The following is a 15488-nucleotide window of genomic DNA, read 5'->3' on the forward strand; positions in this document are numbered from 1 at the left end:
TGTAATGTGATTTAAATATATTGGAGAAAAAGAATGATTGCAAAATATTTCAGCCATTTCTTGATACTTGGATCATGAACATCTGCACATATAAGTTACTTCAAGTCAGTGAACAAGACTGATGTGAAAAAAGTAAACGCAGCCACTTTTATCCACAATGATGTCTTCAGCCACTCCTTTGACCATGGACAACGTCTGCACATACATGTTACATCAACACAGTAAGCAAGACTGTGTTGATGTGAAACACATATATGCAGCCACTGTCATCTCATGCATCCACAATGTCTTCCAATTACTTTTTCATACTGCAATCTAAAAGCTGTGAATCTTATTACATACCCCTTTAACAATATAGCCATCACTGCAGTCAAGTGAGGCCAATAGTTAAATATGCTGTGAAATTCGCCCAAACCACTGACAATGTTTAGTAATTGGTGGTGCATATTCCTACCCATTAGAATAAAAGGACAAAAGATGTGACTGCCATGTTGGTTGACATGACAAAACATCAAGACCAAATATTTTGTCAAAGTCAACTAAAATGGCGGCTATGACGTCACGTACCCCCAAGAATATCTATTATTTGCCATTTTATCTATTTTACTTTCCCGTTACGTTTTTTTCTGCCATCTATCCAAGTTAATCTTTCCCCATGAAATGTTAGCATCAACACTTAACACCGAAACTGGTTTATAGTGACATATCTATACAATACTTTATTTCTTTAGCTAGTTGTTGTAGTATCATAACTTGGATAAAAGTCATGTTTTCTCAAGCCTATTTATTTTGGTCGTCAAAGCAGATTTGGTACGGGTCAGTTGGAAATGCCTAGCAACTTGGCTTTCAGCCAATCAAATGGCACAGAAATGCATTCTGACCAATGAGGGTTCTTAATCATGGAATCCAATTTATAGTCAATGAACTGACCATTTTCCACTAGTGATATTCTTATAGTACTGATCAATGACTCGTACAATAATCAGGACTCTGAAATGGGTTCCAGTGTATTTGTACGATTTATATAATCAAAACGCGTAGATACTGTTACAGGAAAATACAGTATCATAGTTGGAGATATGACTATAGATTGGCTGTGTCTTCCACTCGTATGAAACCCGCTATTTTACATTAATGAATGAAACTTGGTAAAACCTCATTTGACGCACGTGTCGTGTCTACGCCGCATTTTTATTGGATAAGCAGTGACCTCGCGCGCTGTGATTGGCTCATATTATCACGCCGTATACGTGCCATTTCACAGGCATAAGGAATTTACACTATTCTGCATTTGCGTGTGTGATACATTTCAAGTATAACTTAATAATTACGAATTTAAGATACTTGGAAGTTATTTATCTCGCAAAGTACTTCGGAATATTTCTCATGCAAACTTTGTTGCATGCTATTATAAGTTCGTCCAGAAACACAGCACAACTTCATGCAAGATTACGTGACGCTTAGTCTCAAGGAACCGTGTTCCTTGCTTGATTTAAGGTTAACGACAACGACTATAACAAGTGGTATAAAAACAGAGGCTAAAAAGAAATATTTTCTCGTCAATCAAATTAAGTGTCACATGTAGCTAAAGAATACGGTACTTTCTTGTGGATGTTTTGTCTTTTACAAGGCCGCACCATACGCTTGCAATTTCAGTAGAAACTAGACTCATACTAGGAAGCTTAATCCAGGCTGGAAGCTGGCTTCTTGAAAAAGGGGTCACGGTGCAGTGGTGCGTCAGACCAAGTATCTAAAGAATGAATAGTCCAAGCCTACTTTAGTCTCACTTCTTTCGCCTCTTGCCTTTTTTCTTTGATGGTGAACGCGATCTTGACCGAGACCTTCTCTTTTTCGAGCTTTTCTTTGGCGAAGTGCTTCGTGATCTTGACCTGGTTCGATGTTTTCGCTGCGATCTTGGTGATCGACTTCGTGAACGAGATCGTGATTTCCGACGACTTCGCGAAGAGCTTCTCGAGCGTGATCGGGATCGCCGTTGACGAGACGACGAGCTAGACGGTGTAGGACTTCGCGAGTCGTAGCCTTTGAGTGACTGATTAATAAAAACGGTTGGAATAAGTTTCTAAGCTAAAATTTGTTAAATTCAACATAATTCGTTATGTGCAGTAAAAAATCTTCAAAAAACGACCAGACCAAATTTGCCCAATGTAAGAGGTTTTCGGTTTTTTTCCCCGTTTCAAACTTGGCTGACTTGGACCTTTGATAATCGAAAATCATCTAACGTCAAAATGGTCGCTTACAGAACTTTTTCGTCCACAATAAGAGGCAATAAAGAGCTTTAATGTAGACCCCCTAGATGAGCGCTTTCGCTCTTGGGGTTAATGTAATTGAAAAAAAAAGGTTGGGAATAAAGGTTCAATCAACGTTATCAATTACCTGTAATACTTGTGACGAAGATAATGATGATCGGTCAGGTGATGGAGAGCGTGACATACTACGAGATTTGTCACGCCGTTTCCTCCTGGGTGGTGACCTAGAGCGTGACCTGGACCTTCTTGAGCGCTTCCCTTTTGGTTCGATAGCCTTTGGGGGAAAATAAGAAACTTGAATAAACAAACAAAAATATTTGAACCAAAGATGAGTATAGTAAGTTAAGCCCGTTCTGTTACTACTATTTACAATCCATGAATTCACAAACATTTTGCTTTGAAAAACGAATGGTATCACACTTTTCCCGCTTTTTTGATAGTAAGACGCATGCAGCATTTACTGGAAGTAGTAATTTCCCGCCAAAAAAAAGTTTCGTTTGAAAAGAACGAGAGAAAAAGTAACAGAAAACAAAACAAACAAACAAACAACAAAAAAAACCAAAAAAAAAAAAACCAAAAAAAAAAAAAAAACAAAAAAAAAAACAAAAAAAAAACCCAAAAAAAAAACAAAAAAAAAACAAAAAAAAAAAAACAAAAAAAAAAACCAAACCAGAGTCAATTCGAATCGAAGGTGTAGATATTTCAGACCAATTCCATAAGACACGTTATTTTTCTTACCTCAAGTAGCTTAGCTCTATACTGGTCACACTGTTCTGCGATGTCCTTGCTACTCTTCCCTCCTTTGCGGCTGCCTTTAGCTTCCAGTTTCTGTGCATACTCGGCCACTTTCAGCTCGATTTCCCGTAGCTTTCTTCTTCTGGTCTCGTCTATCTCGGCTGCGCGAGAGGACTTATCCTGTACTTGTTGTGACGATTCGTCATTTTTTGATGGCGAATCTTCCTCATTACTTTACAAAGTGAAGCAAAAGTCAGACAACCATTTTGGATCTTTTTCATTTTTTTCGTTTTTTACTGCAATATTACACTTTACTGATGTGGATGGGAAGTGGCAATTAATACTTCAGCACTTACTGTTGTTGGTGGTGATATTCCTGTTCGTTTACTCCTGTCGTTTCTTCCATTCTTTCCCATTCTGGTTTGTCCCATTTTGACGCAATATATATTCCCATATCTTAAACACGTAAAAATCATGGTTAAATATATTAAATACTTTCTACAAATAATAACGAATAGTTAATAAGGATTTTACGTATTTACCTTTTGATTTGGTATCACTGGCATCCACTAAAAGAGAAATTAAATAAACAAATACATAAATAAATAATAAAATAAATAAATGAATAAATAAATGACTGAATAGATAAATAGATAAATAGATTTTAAAAAATAAAAATAAATAAATGAAAATAAAAAAATAAATAAATAAATAAATAAAATAGATAAAAAAATAAAAAAATAATAAATGGATATTATCTTAGTCATTAGAATACGGGGTAAGTAAAAATTAATAATCAAAATTACATACTGGGTACTCCATCAATATCTTCCTTGGCTAGTGGAACACCGTCTAGGGCACTTTCTTCCAGAGGCACACCATCTATCTCTTCAGATTTCAAGGGGACTCCATCCAAATCTAGAGGAGCCCCGTCAACATCTGCAAATGGTTTGCGATCCAAGTTCGAGCTATGGTTCACCTACAAATGATTAAGGTCAGATAGGAGTGACATTTTTGCGCGATATAAATTTGATCGTTATGGTTGAAAAAAAAAAAGAAGTGGAAATTATGGAGAAAATATTAATTTTAAATCTTTTCATGTCATATAAAATAATGATAACAATAACAACTATTAGTATCTTTAAGGCTATCGCTTTCAGACATGATAAATTAAATAACTATTAACAACAATAATACTAAAAATAAACATTTATATTTCCACAATAATCAAAGCAAAAACATGGCCAAATGATTGAATTGTAAATTTTTTTACTAACCCCAAATAAACCAGCATTGCTGTCAATCTGGCCAAGAAATATACACTGTAAGTTGACTAGAAAGTCTGGAGGATAGACAGCCCAGCTCATCCAAGCAGAAAGACATCTCATCACTTGTTTCTGTTAAATCAAAACACATCAAGGAAACTTTCATTTTACATTCTTGCATTTTCCCATCATTTCAATTCCCATTATTTCGATTTTCTATTATTTTATTTCATGGAATAGTAATTTTTTTCCTTACATATACTGACCTTAAATTGTTCAGCTTTCATCCTCGCTTTTATTGCTTTAAAAGCTGCACTTAAATTTGCGAATATATCCTTTAGTCTTGTTTCAAATCTGGGGATAAGAAAGAACAGTAAAAAAATGAAAACTCCAAAATCAAGGCTTAACTGCTGGTTATGCAACAGAATTCTTTCGTGGGAAAATAATTTCTTGTTATAAATATTTCCAAATGATGTCAATTTTCGGGGGGAAATCTCTTTAATTAAGTGCTGTTCTATGCACACAACGCTCAACTCACATGTTGATTTTTACAGAGGGAGGAAACCAGAGAACCCGGAGAAAACCCTCATAGCATAGGAAGGAACAACACATCAAACAAACTCAATTCACATATGGTGTCCACAGGGCTTGAACCAGTGACCCACAGCAGTGAAGGACGATGCGTCACAAGCATATGGTACCCATAATGGAACCAGAGACCCCAGAGGTGAGAGGTGAATGAACTACTGCCTAAGACAGAAGGTAGTCCATTGCCCATGAACCTGTTGCAGCATGTCTTGATCAGTACATTTACAGCAATGAAAACAGCGGTCATACTCACCCCTTTCTAAAGTAGGACACGTTAGGAATTTTGACCGAACAGTTGTGGAGGATATCAGACACAAGATAGAGACGTGCAACTTTCACTTGAAGAGGTGTTTCCAGGAGCGACAGAGATTCACTTATACATTCTGTAACCTACAGAAACATTGGAAAACAAGTCAGTTATTAATGTAATTTTTTAACAGAACACATTTGTCATAACTGTAGAAAAAATCATGCTACAGCCTTGGATACATCATTACAAGATCAATGGAAAACAAGATGTAATTATTTTGATAGATCATACTTGGCATGACTGTAAAAAAAATGCTACAATATTATCTTGTGAGGTGGTGACGTTTGAGATTTTTCATTGGAGGAGGATTTGAAACACTGTGACCTTAGGAAGTCATCAAATCCACGCCATGTCAGTGCTGTATGCATGGAGTAGGGGTGGGGTACGGGGTAGTGGTTACAGATATTTGTAAAATTCTTTACCTCATCAGCTGAGTCAGCATGCTCCAGACACCACACCATAGCATCAGCTATCTTGGATCTCTCTATCGTTAGGTTCCTTAGCATGTCTTCAAGCTTGTCTCTTTGCCTGGTAATTGACATAATCCTTAGTTAGATACAAGACACCATTTCACAGATCCTGCAGCTCAACCTCAGCCTCGTCAGCGTGTAATATATTCTTTAGAAATTGCCTACAACCTGTGAAATTTTTAAGTGTTTCAATTGTTCGTTGATGTGTAAATTCCTTTCATTACTGCGGACTGTAGTCAAATTCTAAAAAATAATTACACGCTGATGAGGCTGAGTAATGGGATCCATGAAATGGCCTATTAACATGTAAACAACGATACATTACAAGGCTAAAAATAACGGCCAGTCATCTGTCAAAGTCCGGCCAGAATTGGAATTTGTCTGGTAAAATTAATCTTTGTATTGGTGATGAATTTGAACAGTATTGTTAAGCCAGAAACAGGGTTATCAATAAAATTTTTGGTAGGTGGTTAAGAAATTGAAATAGGCGGTAAACCAAAAATCACTGGAGCATGTAGTCGAGGCATACTTGTCACCAGTCTCACTCTTCTCACAAAAATTGAAGATGGCGGACAACCATTGTCGTAGTTTCGATTGCTTTGCAGTTTTTGTAGAACAGCAACAAAGAATGGGTTAAAATTTATTTTAACGAACTTTAAAGAACTTTAAGCAAAATTTACAATTACATTGGGAAGTGGCCATGTAGGCGGCTGAATTAGCAAGAGTAGATGGGGGAATCTGCCGGTTGCCGGCTCCTATTGAAAACCCTGCAGAAATGAGGCATGGCTGAGCTAAAATTAATTTTGCAAGTCATCATGACTTGTGACTGACCAGTCATATAGTAGTTTACACACCTTGATGATAAATTGAATTTCTTGTCCCTGTCCTTACTGCTGGTGGTGCTTGGTACAGAAATTTCTCTCTCCACTGGTTTAGCTGGTGTCACCTTTTCTGGAGGGGTTTCATCTATTTGCTTGGATACTGCTGTGGCTGAAGCTATTGTATATGCTCCTACACTATACTGCGTACACGATGGAGGCTGCCACCAGGAACCATTACAAAACATTTTGAATTTTTCTGTCCTCCACTTTGTTTGTGAGTCACCCTGGAACGAGAGAATGTATAAATCAATAAATGAACAAAGAATAGAGAATGAATGAAACGAATGCACGACATGCATTGAATGAATAGTGAAAGAGAGAAGAAGGAACAAAAAGAGAGAGGAAAGGAGGATGGAAGCAAGGGGATTAAATGGTAGGTAGGAAGAAAAGGCAGAAAGAAAACAACAAATAGAGGAAGGAAGGAAAGGCCACAGGGAGGAAGGAAGAAACCACCATATCTGATTCCCCATGAAAAGAAAATTTTCTTATAATCTTTAATTCTTTTAACAGAGGTACTGTACTATAATACTCTAAGGCAACATTCTGCAGTTGTAGAGAGACATGAGCCTTGCTTTACCTGTAGTATAGAAAACAGCTTCCATCTGTAATAGATGTGCTCAGGGGATTGGTTGTCAAACAAAAATCTGTCAAAACAAGCAAAATTCATTACTCATCAAAGATGACTCTCATTTACGGACACTTCAATGGGCTGTATACCTAATTTTATTATTTACATTCATTGGTAGCGAAAGCTGGGGTAATTCCAGGTAGGGGTTGGGTTGGGTGGGTAGTGTTGGGTGATGCATGTGTGGAGGCATGTGGGGAAGGTGAGGGGGAGGGGGAGTGAGTAAGGCAAGGAACCTTCCTTTCTCCCTGCTACAAGGGTATGATCACAAAAATTGCTGAGCCCTTAAATGAGGTGGCTTACATCGAAAAGTAAAGCCGACTTGAAGAGGAGATAAGACTTAGTGGACACTAGCAAAAAATGGTGGCTGTAGCCCCTCTCGTCCCCTGCCCATTCCTCTCCATGATCCCTCGAGCAAAGTAACCACCTACCTGAACATATTATTGTTGATTTCTCTGTTCATGATCATGGCTTCGAACATTGGTCCTTCACGCACCACAAACTCTATGACACGGTGATACAGCAAAGCAAGTTCCTGTGGACAGAATTTTATGTTAACATCACCAAACGTTAGTAACACCTTTTACAATATCAAATGCCTTAATGGAAGGTTTTTATGGGAAAAGAAGGATTCTGAAATGATACAGATAAACATTGTTTTGTCTGGGTGAATCTGGAGAGTATAACTACTACTGTGTAAGCAGGGGGGATTCTACTTTTTTTGTTAGATGTTATGACTAAATAAATTTAGAATTTTATATTGCAACAGTAGATAAATTAAAGTGGCTCAGTACTTGACCATTATTATTAACAGTTCCATTTTTGTCCATACAGTATTAGACCTCTTTACCCTTGGGCATGTTTTCTCATTTCAGACCACGTCATTCAGATCCTAGAGTACCATTTCTTTGTTTAACAGTTGAACATGAGAAGACACATGAATATGGATACAACTCAAACTCCACTACAAACAGAGAATGTTACTCTCAAGAGATACATGTTCTGAAATGAGAAAATGCTACTCCCATTCTAAAGATGCCTCGAATTGACCTCTTACGGCACATTGAAATCCAGCAGAATTTGGAGGCCATAACGATAGGATTCCAATTCTCAGGAGATTGAAATTATTTTGTTTTGTCCTCCAGATTGAGCTGCTTCGACGTCACATGCAAGGGGTGTATACCATACACCAAGTTTTTAACTTTGAATATTTTTAGTTGGTATAGGTGTAGAGTTATTGGTACTTCTAAAGGATAGTGTTTGACTTGCATTCATTTAACATCAAAGCAAAACGTCATAATTTTTTAACATTTAACCGCAAATTAAATTCCTCATGGGAATAGTCACTTGCCGAAAAAAAGGCTTTATATATAGTTAGAAGATGGAATCCATAGCATGGAATAAATGCAAAAACATAAATTATAAACATTATATAAACAACCTAACCATACTATAAAAATATGGCACACCCATAAATAATAAGAACAAATACACACTCATACAATAAAAAAAAGTCTATCAAACACTCAAATAAGAATAGGTACACACTGACTCAAATAACAATATATAAGGAAACACACACCCACACACTCACATAAAATATATAATAACACACACGATACAGAAATTGAAATTCTAAATAAGTCCTGAAGTCGTTAAACCTTAAAGATTGGAATCAATATAAGAGCAGTTTTGTCTAAGTGTTTTGCGACTAGAAGAAATCAGAATGGTACTCTTTAAAACCAAATTCTTGTCAGCTACAGGCTGACAAGACAAGTCCTACTGATGACTGACAGCACTACAAGGTGACGTTAGGTATACCTTTCCTTCGGGATTACAACTTTCACAACAGCATTGGCTAACGTCTATGAAATAATTGCCACAAGAAGGTGGTGAGTATCTGTTACTATTAACTAATGTCGGTGCGTCTTTGTTATAGATATGTCAAGTTGGGGTTTGGAGAAGGAATGATCTTACCCTAGGAATATTGTTAATGTCAATCAAATATATGCCGCAAGTGGGCAATCATCTGTAGCTACAAACTAAAGTTTGTGAATCTATCTTGTTGTAAAATATCAAGTAGGGGACAAAATTGGACCACTAGAAAGTTCTAAGAGAAGGTGCTAAATGATACCCCCTACCTCTTTAGGCCCCACCCACCCTACTAGAACTCCCTTTGTGGTAGTATGGATAAATTTTTGAATTATACATTTAACTAAAATTGTGATGAGTAAAAGCTAGAACTAAAAAGAATGGGAAGGGGAAAAAATAACAAGAATTTGACTCTGTTCTCCAAAGTATTCATAATGACAAGGAAGTGAAGAGTCATGCTCACCTCTTTATTAAAACCATTAGGGTCAAGAAGATCTTTGTCTTCAATAGGGGCATCCTTTGTGGAGTGTTTATCTGGCTGAGCATTGAATGGCAGTCCTGAGGGGGGTGGAGGAGTGTTGTCTTCTTCCATTTCAGGGGGGACATATATGGGGTGTGGGGGGAGTGGCACTGCTTTGCCCCACCCTAATTTCATTTCGTACCCCATGATGTCTTTGCCTAAAAGAAATAAAATAAAAGGCAAATTAAAATAGCTGAAAAATGGGAGGAAATTTGAATGTAAAGGATGAGAAAAGTTAAAAGGGAAGAGATGAAATAGGGGGTGACTGTACCCCCAAAAAGTCTTACTAAACCTGTGAATATGGTGTTGAAAACTCAAGCTTATATATTGGTGGGCACATTCCCCCCCCCCCCCCCTCCCATGGCCAAGACCTCGTTATGCCCTTGTAAAGAGGAGAATGATAACAATAACAATAGGTACATTTTTTAGGGTTCATTTTTACCTCCAAGTTCCTTTATTGCTCTGTCTCCATCCTTTCGTCTCATGTAAGCGACAAAACCACAATTTCTGTTCCTGGATTTTTCTTCATCAGTCCGAGGCCACATGATCTTTACACTTGCCAGTGGGCCATGCTTTCCAAAGAGCTTCATCAATGCCTCTTCATTCATCTATGAGCAAATGATGTGGCTATTTTATTCAAAATTCTATTTGATTTAAGCATGCTATGAGTAATGAACAGAATTTATTGCCCCTAGTTTTTTCGCTACACTCTGATTGAAATAAGCCTTGAGTCAGGAATATTGAGCAATAGACTTCTATCAATTAAAAAATCATTAAAGCAATTAAATGTTAGGGCTAAAATAAAGGCTGGTAGTTCAATAGTCAGGACTGGCCAAAGTAAATTTACCTTGGTAATACAGTCAACTCTCGCCTTGCGGACACCCTGATATTACGAACACCTTGCCATTACGGACAGGAGAAAAATCCCCGACAAAAATATTGACAAAGAAATGACCGTAATAAATTTTCACTATTGCAGACGTTCACTGTTACGGACATGAAATGACGGTCCTGAGGGTGTCCGCTGTAACGAGAGTTGACTGTACCTTGGTCAGACCTCTTTTCTGAATCGATGTTTCTGGTCAAAATGACCAGCTAGGCAAAGATTTGGTCAGATAAGTCCTAATTCTGGGTGGACATTGTCCTATCCAGCTGTTATTTTAAGCTCTGAAGGTATGGTACATTAGAATGACATAATTGATTGACAGTAGTTTATTGCTTGATTTCCCTGCTGCGACAGTTGTCTCAATAGGTGCATAGCAGAGAAAAAGTGTTAACTAAGGAAGATTTTCAACTTACCTTTGGGCTAATGTTTCCAATATATATATTTGTAGTGTTAGGATCTCCTGTATCGTGTGAACCAGTTGCATATGGATCATCAGCTGCAATAATATTTAAAAAATTGTATGTCTCAGTGAGTTCCTAAAGCAACAAATACAAATTTGTGTTATGACTATCTCTGACTTGCCAATGTACATTTAAAGTCCATACAGAAATCTTCATGTACGAACTTAGTATGACCATCTCTGACTTGCCAATGCACATGTAAAATTTATTAAAACAGCCTATACCATATAAAAGAACAGTTCAAAAATTTGAATGGCATATAGTAGCAAAACTCCCAAAGATATTGGAGATCAAAATTAGACAGTTCTGTTTGGATGTAATCCAACAAATTCAAAGGTTCGTAATTCTTAAGGGATATCTCATTTCATTTCCCCCCATTCATTTAATTCTATTGTAATTCTAAGAGCATTGAGGTATTATTTTATCTTAATGCACTAGAATAAAACTATTATTATTGTTATTATTATTTTCCCATCTTCACAATTTCTTTCATTTGAAAAAGGTAATTGCCATGAAAACCTAGATTTTAAATCTTTATGTTAATGAGCCGTTGACATTATAAAGTGTCCCACTGCTATCGATAGTAGCCCTGCACTTACATTTAGGTGTGTTAAGAAATGAAGCTGGTAAAGCACTCAACACATCACTTGGTATGTCTGTTATGTCTCCTTTTTTGATTTTATGTCTTAATTCTCTCTCTTGCTGATTCCTACAGTATTCATCACAAAAAAGAATCCCATTTGTTAGTTGCCCAAAATTATGTGATTAACAAGTAAGAATAGACCGTTTTCAAGTTCCAAATTACCGCTGTGTTTCTTGATTACAGACTCATTTACTCAGGCTTAGCCTCAATTTTGCGAAGAATACTCATGTGTTCCAGTCAAGGTCAGTCAAGTTTCAAAGTGCTTGTATTGTTGAAGTTGTGCATTCTTTACTTTACCGTTGGTATTTGCTAAGTAATTAGACACTGATTCGAGGCTAAGCCTGAGTAAATGAGTCTGTAATCAAGAAACACAGCAGTAATTTGGAACTCGAAACTGGACTATTGAAGTCTATTCTTGGAGTGTATGTTATGTCATAACCACCATGTTGGCTCATTGAAAACAAAGTATTCCTCACTGAGGGAGAATACATAGCAAGCAGTTGATGTAATGTATTCATAAAAATACAATGAGGCGCACCTAATACAATAGATAGAATGACAATAGAATACAATACATTTTCTGGATTCATTACATCAATTGAGTGCTATGTAGGTTCTCCCATTTCTCATTGGCTTCTCTTGTTAGATCAACCTATCATGGAGGTTGTTTTATTGTTATTTATATCTCAAAAGATGAGTCAAATGGTTGCACCACAAAACTTTTTTTTCAAACAACATTTGCTACAGTTTTTGATACTCAGTTTGGTTTTTCACTGCCATCAATCAAAAAGAATCAGTCAGTACCTTTTAGGTTCCTGACTTGCGGCAGTGAAAAACTAATTTCACAACAAGCTGTTGGAATTTCTGAGTTCATGGAATATGGAAAACTGCAGTAAATTAATAAAGTATTTTAATTAAGAATTTCTAAAAATCTGTTTTGCTTTTTGCATACCTTTTTAATTCTTCTTTGAAAAGTTCAAGGTTACTTTTCTTTTTCTCCTTTTCTTTTCCTTTCTTTTTCATATCCTGCAACCAAAAAGTACATATATCATTCATTTTATATTTTCCAACCATCACTCTCTGTGAGAGGAGCTTCGGTGAGGCTGGTTTCTCCACAGGCACAACTATTACATTCATTAGACTGATTTAGTAAATGCAAAGTGACATTATTAATGAAACAGGGTTTCCTCTCATTTTGAAAATCCAAATTCCCTGATTTCCTCTGACTTTTCCTTGACTAGATAACAATTTTCACTGTCTACTACGGCTGCATGCTTTAATTAGTTATGCTAAGTCCTTCTCTTATAATATTCCAGTGGATACCCAAAATCAAACTGTCTGGTATTGGCATTGTCTACGTGACCAGATTACTAAATCAATAAATTTTTGTTTATTAGGAAAGATTTCTTAATCTATCCTGAAAATTGCAACTATGATAATCATCACACAGTTACTGATGAGTTAACTGTGAACAAATTTCCTTGACTTTTGCCAAACTTTTGGGAAAAAAATAGAAAATTCCCTGACTTTGAAAAAAATCTTAATCAATCAATCACTTTATTAATTATTAATTATTATTATTTATTAATGTGACTGTGGTAACCCTGACGGAAGAGGAAGGTACATGTGTTGACAAATAGAGTTCAATACGGCCGGATGCCATTTCACATCACATTTAGGACGTCATAATGGCAACAGCTGTTTTAAAAGCTATTTGTCAGCATGAGCACCATCCTCTTTCACACCACTTTGTGTTCGCTTAATCAGTCTAATTGATGGTTTTAAACCTTTCCCCAGAGAATTAAATAACAAAAGACACAGCAGCCATGTTGGAGGATATAACAGAAGAATTCATTGACATTTCTTTTGTTAAGTTCCTCCAACATGGCCGCCTGGAAAACCATTAATATTTACACACAACACACAACTCACATGTTTATTTTTACAACAGGAACCATTGGATTAAAACTTAAAAAGTTCTCTATCTATACTTATTATAGTTCACTTGCTAGTTTTCTTACCAATTTTTGTGGTGTGTCTGTCTTTATTTTCTCTTCCATTACAGCAGAACTAAGTTTAGCCATTGGTTTGTAAAGTCTTCCAGAATCATCAGATTTAGTTTCAACTATCACAAAAAAGAAAAAAATTATGGGCGTACAATGGCAAACTTCATTTGTGTTTTATAAATTATACATTTCACACGACTTTACAACTCTGAGGTGGTCAGAAAACCTGGTTGAATTAGAATTTGACTTTTGTGGAGGGAGGAAAACCAGAGAACTCACACAAAAACCCTTGAAGCACATGAGGGAACCAACAAACCACTCTACTCACATACAATACCAAGGCCAGCAGGGCTCGACCCTGGGTCACGTTGGCGAGAGGTTGCTGATAACAACCATGCTTGCGCTGTATAATTTATAAAGAAGTACGAGAAAACAGCATTGTAAACTATATAGTTCTTTCTTTCTATGTTATAAAATAAATTAAACATATTTTCAACTTAGGAAGCACTGAAAGCATCCGAGAAGTGTGAGAAGCACTTGCCTACAGCTTGTTTTTTCTTCATATTTCCTTCATGCTTACATCACTTTTTTCTGCTTTAATACTAAACGGAGCATTAAAAAATCTGCTTTATTTGTTAAATACCTTTTGTGTCTGGGTTGATGGTGCTTCCACGGACAAATGTCTTGCCCTTTGCTCTTGAGTCCTCAAATGAAGCCACAAAATCTGCAAATACCTCTGCACATTTCTCCTCATCTCTCTAAAGTTGATAAATAAGGTGAAAAACTAGAATTCATATCCTTTAGGTGATAATAGTTTTATGGAAGCAAGAGATAAAGTTATAGAAAACATTTAATAAGTTTAAATAGTATATAGTACATGTTGCTAAAAGACTTCAAATCTTATTGAACCCAGAAACAACCTCTGTGATGCTCCCAGTCAGGGTAAGGCTAACTCAAAGTTCAAACCCTGAAACAATCTCTAGCCTGATCTAAGTCAAGGCACAGCTACAACTCAAAGATAAAACCCTAAAACAACCTTAAGAGCAGATCCCAGTCAGGACACTACTAACTCATGAATAATCCAACACTGAAAACAACCTCAAGGCTGATCAAAGTCAGCTAATCAATAGATGATAAAATTGGAATTTATTTCGGCATTTGAAGTGTGCAGGATTTCTTTTGGGGGGTGGGGGTGGGGAGGTTGTATGATAGTATATGGCATTTGTTATGAAAATCACAGGAGAAGAGGGAATCTCACAAAGTTTCTGCAAGTGGGTAGTCTCCAAAACAATGCATTGTGGTAAAGAATAACATTTTTTGATGATCGCCATCAATACATATATAAGAAGAATCCCAACAAATGTCTTCAGAAAAATACTTGCAGTACTTAGATCTTGATAATTTACTTGAAGATCTTACTACGAATTCAGCTAAAGTGCTTTGGGTTTCAAAAGCAGTTCATTTATGACAAATCAAATGATAATTGAAAACATATTTGGATAACTTGACGTAGATTTGCAGTTACTAGTAAAGATAATTACCAGCAGGAAAATACTTCACAAAAGCATTACCTTTTTCCTTTCTTCTAACTCTTGCTTGGCTTTAGCCGCCTTTTTTGCAGCAGCATTCATTGTACCACTTGAAAACGCTTTCAACTTGTCTCCAGTCAAAGTCTGCAAAACGTGGTGAAGAAACTGCTGCTTTCGATTGATGTCGAAATAGTCCAACAATTCAAGGTTTTTATACCGATTTAAGGCACCAGAAAGTAAGGTGATACTTCGTTAAGGATTTTCATACCTTCATTGAACCTGGAGTCAATCCATCGGCTGATAAACCCCACGGTAAAGTCTTCTTGTCTGGATCCTTACGCACCGCCATTTTGTTCTTATTGGAGTCGCTGAGATCCTATCCCGTCATGCTGTGCGCGTAGTGACGCACCTTCAAACGAGGCTTAGGAAA

General features: G+C 36.6%; 1 protein-coding gene across 1 annotated transcript; it reads right to left on the reverse strand.

The window, feature by feature from the left end:
• Positions 1 to 692: 692 nt before the first annotated feature.
• Positions 693 to 15413, reverse strand: LOC116303490 (U2 snRNP-associated SURP motif-containing protein). The gene is given in 24 exon segments (XM_031713044.2): positions 693 to 2050; positions 2395 to 2541; positions 3006 to 3234; positions 3359 to 3458; positions 3545 to 3571; positions 3813 to 3981; positions 4280 to 4399; positions 4534 to 4621; positions 5109 to 5245; positions 5588 to 5693; positions 6490 to 6740; positions 7094 to 7160; positions 7573 to 7663; positions 7666 to 7676; positions 8963 to 9006; positions 9477 to 9691; positions 9976 to 10141; positions 10833 to 10915; positions 11480 to 11589; positions 12476 to 12549; positions 13545 to 13648; positions 14173 to 14287; positions 15101 to 15202; positions 15327 to 15413. Coding segments are annotated over 24 exon segments (2904 nt in total). The 5' UTR covers positions 15408 to 15413; the 3' UTR covers positions 693 to 1783.
• Positions 15414 to 15488: the final 75 nt, after the last annotated feature.

This window comes from Actinia tenebrosa, unplaced genomic scaffold (assembly GCF_029948245.1).
Source record: "Actinia tenebrosa isolate PJP-AT-01 unplaced genomic scaffold, QUT_ActTen_1.0 PGA_scaffold0__85_contigs__length_37466705, whole genome shotgun sequence".
Classification (NCBI taxonomy): Eukaryota; Metazoa; Cnidaria; class Anthozoa; order Actiniaria; family Actiniidae; genus Actinia; species Actinia tenebrosa.